Source organism: Schistocerca cancellata, chromosome 1, assembly GCF_023864275.1.
Source record: "Schistocerca cancellata isolate TAMUIC-IGC-003103 chromosome 1, iqSchCanc2.1, whole genome shotgun sequence".
NCBI lineage: Eukaryota > Metazoa > Arthropoda > Insecta > Orthoptera > Acrididae > Schistocerca > Schistocerca cancellata.
Genome location: NC_064626.1, coordinates 684,132,579 through 684,145,310, shown reverse-complemented (window position 1 = coordinate 684,145,310; position 12,732 = coordinate 684,132,579). Strand labels below are relative to the sequence as shown.

Genomic DNA, 12,732 nt, shown 5'->3' with positions numbered 1-12,732 from the left:
CCATGGTGGCTACAATTTAACACTATGAGGGTGAAAAAAGTATCACACATGTACGGATGTCCTCTGTCACTGCTTTTTTATCTGCATAGGCATGACAATCTCACTAAATTGTCCAGTTGGCACAAATGTCACTAATATAGTTGATGATGGGTACTTGACTGGGAAACCAGGGAGTCGAACAATGAGAGATAGAAAACATATTGTATGGGTCAATCCTTGGGGGAACAGAGAGTTCAAACATCATAAAGAGACTGGCACAGAGTAAGAACAAATGCAACCAGCATGAATGATCAAAGCAAAAAGCACACGGAACCAAGAGCACAGTGCAGTGCTGAAGCTAGGACCATGTTGGTTGATCTCAGCATGCGAACTGACTGGCCCAGTCTAGTGCGTTCAGCAAGTAAACACTTGGGTTAGTGGGTCTGTCCATACTATACTCCACATGTACCATCTGCGATATCTTCCTACACTATGCCATGAGACCTTCACCAGCTCATCTATGGCCATAGATATGTTCACTGGTGGGGGTACTCAGATATTCATATACTTTTGCTTTTCCTCAGAGTAATCCCATTTTCAGAATACACAAATAATGGGCACTTATTTAGCTATCAGCACAGTATTTATCTACAGATGTGTGAAGAAATTGCCTACAAACTAATAATTAATCTGGTGTATAGATTCAGTCTCAGCAGGTTTCATCTTTCTATGACATGTCCCTAATAATTATAATTTATACTAGATCAATACCCAAACCCTGGTTACCTGTTTTTTGTAAGCAATAGCTTAACATATTAGGCAATTAAGCAATCTCAACAACTCTCCCCACCTGACTTAAACCTTCATTGTCAATGGTTTTCCTATTATTATGTCCAAACCTACAAAAATAGTTCTCCATTCTGAAATATGACCACTGATAATATGCTACAAATATTCATTGATCACAACATGATTAACACAGTGGAGTTAATCATTTCTGAGCACTACTTTACTGAAATCATTCCACATAATTTCATTTTCATAGATTTCATCTCAATTCACCTCAGTGAAATTCATTATCTTCATATTCATAAAAAACAGTCTGGCATGACACGCATTAAGCTATACAAGCAAATCATCTCTGATCGCAAAAAACATACTGTTTTTAGATGTCTGGCTGACAAATACAGCCACTACTTTCCTTTTACTTGTGCCCCTACTTCCTGAGCTGAGATTATTGTTCATGTTGTCCACCAGTTTAATCAGTCTTTCACTGGATTCTTTAATTGATATTCCATTAGCCAATATTCAGTAAATCTTCACATCAATATAGTCACAGTTCTCCAAGCAACTAATCATTTTCCCTTTCTATGCCACTTTATTCAGCTTCTGTAACTTCTTTTAAATCCATCTCCAGTCAATGTATCTTCACCAATAGCCTTGATTCTGCCAGCAAATGAATTTTTCCTTACAGTTGTTCATTATTACCATCTTCTTTATTATTTTAACCCTGGTGCTTTCCTGTTTCTTATGCTTGTCTAGTCCATACCTATGAACACCGTATCCCCCCCCCCCCTTTTCCCCCAAAGAAGTGCTGATGACATCAGTACTTTAAATTTGACCAATTAAATTTCTATTTTGTTTAATATCAATTTACATTTCTAGTAATAAAGATTGTCTTTTATTTATACATGTTAATTCAAAATGGCAACTCTAATTTTCCAGTTTTTTGTTTAGATGTTATATTCAGATGAAATCATATACTTACGTGACTGTTATGAAAGAAGCGCCTTCCAATCAAAGCGCATATTATTTGAGTGTGTAACAGGTGGTATTGGTGGTTCATCTAGTTCCCATTTTCCAGCGCTGACCTCACGAACTGTAGCTGTACTACAATATGGTATCTTCTGTATCAAACGAGTCATATCAGCACGATTTCTAGGTGCACATCCTGTCAGCTGACGGGAACAGACATCAAGTGTTGCTGCATGTCCTACTAGCAAAACATTTCCTCCTAGAAAAATCGGAAAAACATAATACAATAATTTCTATAATGAAGATACAATGATTACATTTTAAAGCTATAAGTTGTTTCATACATACCAACATCAGCAGTGCTTTTCACGATACTTTGTGCTACATAAAAACTTCTCATATAAAACTGTTCAACACTCTCTTGTCGGTCATGCAGTTCCTCTACACGTATAAGTGGCTTATAGTTTGCACAGATATTAAAACCTGCTGCTTGTAATTCCTCGATAGTCATCCAGTCAGGAAGAGAATCGGGATACCATGCTAACCACTCAAAGAGACCAGGTTCAATTGCTATAGGCAGTTTATCTTCTTGTCCAAGCCCTGCACAGGAGAGATACTAATACATATATATTCCAACACATCAGCTAAATTATTAAACTAAATCTTACAACATCCATTCATTAGTAGATACTAAAAATACAGTATATTTAGGAATATACAAATATTTGGTATCAAATAATGAAAGTGATGGAACTGTTGAGTGTACTGTGAAATGAAAAGCTAGTAATGTAAGTCGCAAAATGAGTCATATCACTGTAACATATTTGAAATATTAATGCTATAACTCCATGTTAGTACTGATCCGATACCTACACCTTGGTGAGGGCTGGTTTGAGAACACTTTTCGACATAAATAATTCCTCATCAAGCGCCCCCTACCCCCTTTTCCCTTACACACTTTCAGCCACATCAATTTCCGCTACTTTGATACACACTAGAACTTGCATGGTGCCCCTCTCATCTTGGTGGCCCAAGCAGAGGCCTGTGTTGCTACCCTCAATTCAACACATTCTGAACAGCTTGAACTGTACAATCTGTAGCGAGGTGGGTTCCTCTCATCTGAGGGTTTGTGTGCCCCCCCCCCCCATTAATCTTCCCCAACTTATCCTTCTCTCCTCCCCACAGAAGCAACTATTAGTTCTGAAACCTAGGATTGTGTGTCACTTACGCTTCTGTGTGTGTGTCTATCGGCAGTACTACAAATTTCACCTGCTGAAGGTAAGTACAGGGTGATTCAAAAAGAGTACCACAACTTTAAAAATGTGTATTTAATGAAAGAAACATAATATAACCTTCTGTTATACATCATTACAAAGAGTATTTAAAAAAGGTTTTGTTTCACTCAAAAACAAGTTCAGAGATGTTCAATATGGCCCCCTCCAGACACTCAAGCAATATCAACCCGATACTCCAACTCGTTCCACACTCTCTGTAGCATATCAGGCGTAACAGTTTGGATAGCTGCTGTTATTTCTCGTTTCAAATCATCAATGGTGGCTGGGAGAGGTGGCCGAAACACCATATCCTTAACATACCCCCATAAGAAAAAATCGCAGGGGGTGAGATCAGGGCTTCTTGGAGGCCAGTGATGAAGTGCTCTGTCACGGGCTGCCTGGTGGCCGATCCATCGCCTCGGGTAGTTAACGTTCAGGTAGTTACGGACAGATAAGTGCCAATGTGGTGGCGCTCCATCCTGCTGAAATATGAATTGTTGTGCTTCTTGCTCGAGCTGAGGGAACAGCCAATTCTCTAACATCTCCAGATACTGTAGTCCAGTTACAGTAGCACCTTCGAAAAAAAAGGGACCAAAAAGTTTATTGGCTGAAATTGCACAGAAAATGTTCACCTTAGGCGAGTCACGTTCATACTGAGTTGTTTCCCGCGGATTCTCAGTGCCCCATATACAGACATTGTGACGGTTGACTTTCCCGTTAGTGTGGAAAGTTGCTTCATCACTAAACACAATCTTTGAAATGAAAGATTCATCTGTTTACATTTGAGCAAGGATAAAATCACAGAAATCGATTCTTTTAATCTTATCAGCTGCAAACAGTGCTTGAACCAATTTCAGACGATAAGGTTTCATAACTAACCTTTTTTCGTAGGACTCTCCATACAGTTGATTGTGAAACTTGCAGCTCTCTGCTAGCTCTGCGAGTCGATTTTCCTGGGCTGCGAACAAATGCTTGCTGGATGCGTGCTACATTTTCATCACTCATTCTCGGCCATCCAGAACTTTTCCCTTTGCACAAACACCCATTCTCTGTAAACTGTTTATACCAACGTTTAATACACCACCTATCAGGAGGTTTAACACCATACTTCGTTCGAGATGCACGTTGAACAACTGTCGTCGATTCACTTCTGCCGTACTCAATAACACAAAAAGCTTTCTGTTGAGCGGTCGCCATCTTAGCATCAACTGACGCTGATGCCTAGTCAACAGCGCCTCAAGCGAACAAATGTACAACTAAATGAAACTTTATAGCTCCCTTAATTCGCCGACAGATAGTGCTTAGCTCTGCCTTTTGTCGTTGCAGAGTTTTAAATTCCTAAAGTTGTGGTATTCTTTTTGAATCACCCTATACTATCACATCAGGTATCTTAGGTGTAAACATTTAGCCTAGAAAAAGGAAGGAGTAAGAGTGACAGTTTGCCATCTAGCTGAATCAGTTACACAGTGAATTGCAAACTGGCATGACATATTTGTGCTTTTAATAACCCAACAGAGAAGGGGGAGGATTAAACCAACACCACGAAGAAGGTTAAGTTCATGTCCCAATCCTACAGACCACTGACTGCTGACCATTGACAATGTCACAAGAAAATGTTGAGCACATAAAAAAATTAATGTGCCTTGCTGAAAGTGTTACTTGCTGCTTTGATCATCTTACTGTATTAGCAAATATTTTTATGCTGCCAGGTGAGCATAAATGAGCACTAGTCATGCAATTAACAGAATTTCAGCAACATTTTATTGCGAATGACTGATTATTTTGAAGATCTGCTTAGCATAATGGGTCTGAGGTGTCAGCTGTGTATCAGCAGCGAAGCAGTGGCCCAAGAATGGTGTACATAATCCTCAATGACAGCAGGACACAAAATCACACCTGGACTGTCACATCAGAGGAGCTGCCAGTGCTGATAGCCCAGACACTGCAGCACAAATTAGGATCATGTTGCATTTACAATATATTATATGATCAACAGGGACTACTATGCAGCAAGCTGAGCTACAAGTGAGGGCACTCTGCATCAGTTTACCCTCTCACCGCTTGTCACCAAGTAACCTGCCTCCAATCATTTAGTGAACGATGTCATTTAGTGAATGATGTAACTGGAGTGAAGAATTGTGTAAAGTTGTGTTTAGTAATAAGAACAGAGTCTGCCCTGGCATTACTGATAGTCACTTCCAAATGCAGTAGTGTCTACAGTACAAACTACTACAAGCAGGCCTACATCAGGTAATGACATACAGGACAAACTCCAGACTTCAGGATGTGGACAGTTCTAGGAATGAGTGGTGGTGTTTGAAAGAATATGGAAAAACTGCAGAATAGACACAGATCATCTTGCAGCCTATTTGTAACCATTCCTATATCAGAGCCATATATTTTTCTGGCAGGAAAAGTTGGCATACAAACTCAATGTGTTCCCCAAGATGTGAGTCATTCTTTGGTTCACACCGTCATGAGATGTATCACAATGAGCACCTGTGCAATGTGATGGAATGACATGTGATCCAGTCTGCATTTCCCAGTTGCAACAGCAGGTGGAAGTAGTAAAAAAGGTGAAATGCTGCATTACTCTTGTAACCTTAAGCTTTTTTCCATGGAGGGGATTTTGTTGCTGTGAAACTGCCTGCTACACAAAGCAAGGGTTATAAAGAGCCAATTAAATTCAGATGTGTTTGGATATGACCACATATTCACATAAATTTCCAAATTATTAATCAAATATTCAAAGAAATATAAGTTATTTTGAAATAGAATTTATAAAAAAATGTTTGCTATAAAAACAATCAAACTAATTATTTTATAGAAGTTCCTGTAATTGTGAAAAGAATGTTGGTTAGTCTATATAAAGGCAATCTATTAGCTTACATAAGTTACTGGGAGCTTGAAAATCCCCAGGATGCTTACACACATCCTGCCACAAAATTGTCCAGAAACTACTAACTACAGTAAAGTTTGTGCATGTTCCTTACTCCATCATTAATGATCAAAAGTTTATAATTATATTTGTAGCACATGCCTTAACTTCTCATTGTATTGACTAAATTACAAAACTTATAAGTAAATTCAGGTGTTCATCAGAATCAAGGGTATAATCAAGAGTGCCCCAAGGAAGTGTGGTAGGACCACTACTATTTTACTATTTTCTATATACATAAATGATCTGGAAGACAGGATGGGCAGCAATCTGTGGTTGCTTGCTGATGATGATGTGGTGTACAGGAAGGTGTCAAAGCTGAGTGACTAAATTAGGATACATGATGACTTACATGAAGTTTCTAGTTTATGTGATGAATGGCAGCTAGATCTAAATGTAGTAAAAAGCAAGTTAATGTGAATGTGGAGGAAAAACAGACCCCTAATGTTCAGATACAGCATTAGTAGTGTGCTGCTTGGTACAGTCCCACCATTCAATCATCTGGGCATAACATAGCAGAGTGATATGAAATGCAACAAGCATGTAAGGACTGTGGTAGGCATGACGAATGGTTGACTTCAGCTTATTGGGCAAATTTTAGGAAAGTGTGGTTCATTTTTAAAGAAGACCTCACATATCCTGCAAGTGTGACCTATTCTGGAGCACTGCTTGAATGTCTCAAATATGTACCAGGTTGGATTAAAGGAAGGCATTGAAGAAATTCAGAGGCAGGCTGCTAGATTTGTTACCAGGAGGTTTGAATAATATGCAAGCATTATGGAGATGCTTTGGCAACTTAAATGGGAATCTCTGGAGGGAAGGTGATGTTCTTTTTGATGAATACTATTGGGAAAATTTGGTGAACCAGCATTTGAAGCTGACTGCTGAACAATTCTACTGCCACCAACATACATTTCGCATAAGGACCACAAAAATAATAGGGCTCATATGGAGGCATATAGACACGGAGGCATATAGACAGTTGTTTCTTTTTTATGAGTGGAATAGAAAGGAAGACAACTCTTAATGGCATGGGTTACCCTCTGTTGTGCACCATACGGTGCCTTGTGGACTATGTATGAAAATGGAGTAGATGTTGATAGATACAGAAGTGCACTTACAAGCTGATTAATACTGGATGAAGCCTCATGGTCATCCAAGTCTTAAGTAGTACTAGAAATGTTCTTGGTCAAAATTTACTTTTCAACTTCGTCAAATTACACTGCTCAGCCAGAATATTATGACCACTTCCCACCACAAGGCTGAATGGCTCCTGGGTGTTACAGGCACGTGACACAGTAAGGAAAGAGTGTAAGCAGGAGTGAGTTGAACAGGCAGTCATTATAGTGAAGATACGGGCTGCAAATGCAGAAATCCACTGATATAAGTGGTTTTGACAAAAGGGCACATTGTTGTGGCACTGTGTTTGGAAAGGAGAATCTCTGAAATGGTGATGCTGGTCACCTATTGTTCTCACTACTCCTGTGAGCACCTGTGGAAATTGGCTTAAGGATGGTGGAATACTGCATTAACTGTATGGTGTTGGATACAACATCTCAACACAAAATGTGGAGGTTGGAGGATCCCCACTGTATAACCCAGGATAGGCAGCAATCTGTGGCAGACCTGACAACAGAGCACAGTGCTGAAGCAGGCACAAGTGTTACATAGCACACTGTTCAAAGGCCACTGTTGAACATGGAGCTCCACATCACACAACCCCTATACGTTCCTATTTTGATCCAGCAACATCATGAGTTATGATCGCAGTGGGCACAACATCACTGAGTTTTCACTGTGTATCAGTAGAAAAATGTTGCCTTTCGAATGAATCGCATTTCCTGTTATACCAGGTCAATGGTTGGGTACTAACATGCCGTCATCCAGGCAAACAGTTGCACAAAACATGCACCGCACCACAGATGCAGGCCAGTGAGGGCAGAATTATGCTATGGGGTACTCTGAGTTGGGCTTCCATAGAACCTGTGGTGATAATCGAAGGCATCATGACAGCAGTGAACTACATGAACATTACTGTGGGCCAACTGCATCACTTCATGCTTGAAGTCTCCCCCTATGGCAATGACATCTTCCAGCAGGATAACTATGTTTCAAGGTCAGAATCACGGTGCAGTTGTTTGAGGGGCATTGATGTCTTGGCCAGCAAATGTTCGTGATCTGTACCCTTTGGAACACACTTTGGGTGTCAGGCACTTGCCCATAAACCACCATCCCAAAGTTAGCTGAAACTGCTTGACCTGTGCATATGCATCTGGTGCCACATACTTCTGGAATCCTATCACGGACTCGTAGAATCCTTGTCAAGCAGAATTTCTGTTGTATTGTGTTTGAGAAGTCGAACAACACTCTATTCAACAGGTGGTCATAATGTTTTTGCTCATCCGTGTATGTAACAACTGATGCTCTGAGTAATGTGCTCATAATTCATAATTATTTAATTACTGTTTCACCCTAGTTTTAAAGTTTGTCTTTAAATTTATGTACAGTCTTAGGTTGGTTGAGGTTGGTTGGTTATATTAATCATACTTTTCTCACCTCCCAAATGATGCCTCATTTGTATGCAAAGAATAAAGCATTCCATCCTGGATTTTCCATTGGTTGAATAAGGCATCCTACACCTATGTCACAATTACTACTCCTCATTAATGTATTTCAGTTCTTTAATTACACAATTCTCCATGCAACATAAAGAACATAACTTTTTTTTTTGTTTCACAATTCAGCTTTTTTACCATTTTTTCTTTTCATCCCACACCAATCTAATTACCCTCTTCTGACATGGGAAACACTATCACCTGGACCCCAAACTGATCACTGGCCAATTCCAATAAGGTCACACTATAGTGCATGGTTGAGTTGAGGGACAGTCTCTTACTACTTTGTGCACACTCAAATTTCATGATTTTCAAATGACCAGTGTATGAAATAAGAGTTTCCTCTTTGCCTCTTACCTTACACAATCTCCTTCACCCATATTCTATTTTCAAATGTGTGTTCTGTTCTTTTTCTTTTTTGTTAGTTTTGATCTAGCTTCTCCCCCTTCGTTTTCACATCACTGTCCCTAGTTTCCACTATCTGCTTACCTTTTCTTTCCCTGTTTTCTTCACGGAAATGTAATCTGTTCCCAATAACTCAAATTCCAGGATCAATACTCTGGTTTTACTATTAGCTGATCTCCACCCAAAAATTCAATAGCTTTGCACATGCCACAAGATCAAATTCAGCTCACCAGTTCCTTATAAGAATTACACTTTAGTTAGTACCAGAGTATCAGAATCTAAATTTAACACAGGGGATTATCAGCCCTTCAAAATGGCACTAATTTGAGAATAACAAGCTGGACTTACCTCTTAATACACCAGCACAAGTCTGCACACAGCGAAGGGAAGGTGATGAGAATGCATGCTTCATTTGAACTCCAGAACCTCGTAATGCCTCTCCCACTAGCTTAGCTTGTAGTTCCCCAACACATGTAAGGGGACAGTCTTTGAAAAACGATTGTGGTCCACCCCTTCGAGCTGGGACTAACTGTGGCATGTTGAGATCTTTGCGAATATATTTACCTACAAAATATGAAGAGTAACAATAAGTAATAATTCCATCAGTACTTGCTTTGGGACTTATAGACAGTACATATACTAGTAAAGTTGGTTATGAGTGGCATAAACCAACTGAGATAAGATTCTTTCCACAATGTGATAGCAAATTAAAACTGTGTGCTGGACAGAGACCTGACACGCGGTTTTGGAAAGCAGCATCACTGATTGATTCAAAGGCTCAACTACAGAATGGCCCTCTCTCCATTTCTTGCAAAGTCAACACAGGTTCTCCTCCCACAAAGCTGTAGGCCTATCATTCCAAAGAAAATGGATAAATTGTAGTTTCATTGCTGTAACTGGGGTACTATTTAGTGTATCTTCCTTTTGTAATGTTTGAATGAAATGTGGAGGTGAATGTGGCAATCTGGAATTTGAGTACAGCATATGGAAGCCCAGTGCCAGGTCAGAGTCCCAGTCTAAAGCACAGTTTTTTATTTGTACAAGGGGAAGTCATGAAGCTTTAATTATCGCCTCAAAAATATCCTGCTGCAATCAAGAAACTTGGTGACGCTGTTAGTTCTTCTACTCTGATTCACCTTTCATTGTGACACATTTTTCCCAATGATAGTCAACTTGGTAGGGACCTTGAGTAGTGGTGAAACCCACACTTTGGATGTTCAGGAAATGTTCAACTTTGAAAACCATCTTGTCACGATTCTGGAAACCCTGTAATCAATGGTTTCTTCACGCAAGGAAAGACAAGGAAGTCACTGGGTATCAAGTCACAAAAATAAGTTGTTGGAGCAAAATTTGAGAGCCCAAAGAAGTAGTATGTGTGGCTGACAGTGAGTACTGTGTAGAATGAGCTGTGGCACTGCTGGAGCAAAGTGACCAGCTGGGAGAGTTTCGTGTAATGCTATCTTCAGATCCTCCTGTAACCTCATTAGAAGATAATGTTGTTTTGCTTTTGTAACAATTTGCCTCTTTGGATAATAATCTGTTAGCATCCAGGGTTGCCACAAGTTTCCCCAAGTGAAATTCCCTGATATTTCCCTGATTTACAGACAAGTTTTAGCATGTTTCCCTGACAAATTTTGAAACCTCCATTAGTAATGCTGGAATTCAATATTGTGTTGGCCCACCCTTAGCCTTGATGACAGCTTCCACTCTCCTCGCAGGCATATGTTCAATCACATGCTGGAAGGTTTCTTGGCAGCCCATTCTTCATGGAGTGCTGCACTGAGGAGAGGTATCAATGTCGGTCGGTGAGGCCTGGCACGAAGGCGGTGTTACAAAACATCCCAAATGTGTTCTATAGGATTCAGGTCAGGACTCTGTTCAGGCCAGTCCATTACAGGGATGTTATTGTCGTGTAACTAATCCGCCACAAGCTGTGCATTATGGACAAGTGTTCGATCATGTTGAAAGATGTAGCGCCATCCCCGAATTGCTCTTCAACAGTGGGAAGCAAGAAGGTGCTCAAAACATCAATGTAGACCTGTGCTGTGATAGTGCCACACAAAACAACAATGGGGGCAAGCCCCCTCTATGAAAAACATGACCACACTGTAACACTACCGTCTCCGAATTTTGCTGTTAGCACTACACACACTGGCAGATAACATTTACTGGGCATTTGCCATACCCACACCCTGCCATCAGATCGCCACATTGTGTACCATGATTTGTCTCTCCACACAACATTTTTCCACTGTTCAATTGCCCAATGTTTATGCTCCTTTCACCAAGCGAGGTGCCGTTTGGCGTTTACCAGCGTGATGTGTGGCTTATGAGCAGCTGCTTGACCATGAAATCCAAGTTTTCTCACTTGCTGCCTAACTGTCATAGTACTTGTAGTGGATCCTGGTGCAGTTTGGAATTCCTGTGTGATGGTCTGGATAGATGTCTGCCAATTACACATTATGACCCTCTTCAACTGTCGGCAGTCTCTGTCAGTCAACAGACGAGGTCAGCCTGTACGCTTTTGTGATGTAAGTGTCCCTTCACATTTCCACTTCTCTATCACATCAGAAACAGTGGTCCTAGGGATGTTTAGGAGTGTGGAAATCTCACATACAGACTTATGAGGCAAGTGACACCCAATCACTTAACCACATTCAAAGTCCGTGAGTTCCGCGGAGCACCCCATTCAGCTCTCTCACGATGTCTAATGACTACTGAGGTTGCTGATATGGAGTACCTGGCAGTAGGTGGCAGCACAATGCAACTAATATGTAAAATGTATGCTTTCGGGGTGTCTGGATACTTTTTATCACATAGTGTAGCTTCGCTTTTAGTGAAATGGAAGTTGACAGTACCTGTGGTTTAGTATGGTTAGAAGTTATACTTGACAACCAGAACAAATTAATAATTGGTTCCTTTTATGACCCCCTGACTCAGATAATACAGTTTCTGAACAGTTCAATGAAAATTTGAGTGTCATTTCAAATAGGTACCCCACTCATAAAATTATAGTTGGTGGTGAGTTCAATGTACCCACTACACGTTGGCAAAAATACGTGTTTAAAGTCAATGGTAGGCATAAAAATGATCTGAAATCATACTGAATGCCTTTGCAGAAAATTATTTTAGACAACTAATTCAGGAGCCCACTCGAGAAGTGTAAATAGTTGCAAAATAATACTTCACCTCTTAGCAACAAATGATCCTGACCAAACAAGAAGCATCATGACAGGTACAGGGATTAGTGATCACACAGGGATTACGTAGGTTGTTGCAGCTAGACTGAATGCCATAACATCCAAAACCACCAAAAATAAATTCAAAATATATATACTTAAAAATCAGATAAAATTTTGTTTGACACCTTTCTAAGAGACGGTCTCCAATCCTTATAATCTGCCTATGTAAGTGCAGACCAGATGTGGTTTAAATTCAAAGAAATAGTATCAAAGAGACTTGAGAGATATATATGAAATAAATTAATACGGGGTGGTGCTGATTCCCCATCATACACAAAACAATGTCAGAATACTATTGCAAAAGCAACGAAAAAAGCATGCCAAATTTAAAAGAACACTAATTCCCCAAGTTTGGTAAAATTTGACTGCAGCTTGAAATTTAGTGCAAACTTCAATGCAAGATGCTTTTAATAGTGTCAATAATGAAACTCTGTCTCAAAATCTGGCAGAAAACCCAAAGAAACCCTGGTTGTATGTAAAGTACACCAGCACCAAGATGCAATCAATACCTTCACTGCATGATA

The 12,732-nt window shown here is 40.0% G+C and overlaps 1 protein-coding gene across 3 annotated transcripts in view; it reads right to left on the bottom strand.

Moving 5' to 3' along the window:
* The window catches only part of LOC126184280 (protein UBASH3A homolog), a 256,403-nt gene that overhangs the window by 18,453 nt on the left and 225,218 nt on the right, over positions 1-12,732 (bottom strand). For all 3 annotated transcript variants that reach the window (XM_049926659.1, XM_049926666.1, XM_049926674.1), the window contains 3 exons: positions 9,315-9,530; positions 2,083-2,334; positions 1,748-1,993 (listed from right to left, as the gene is read on the bottom strand). In XM_049926659.1, the coding sequence (XP_049782616.1) occupies positions 1,755-1,993; positions 2,083-2,334; positions 9,315-9,530 (707 nt within the window). In that variant the 3' untranslated portion in view covers positions 1,748-1,754. The remainder of the gene's footprint in view (positions 1-1,747; positions 1,994-2,082; positions 2,335-9,314; positions 9,531-12,732) is intronic.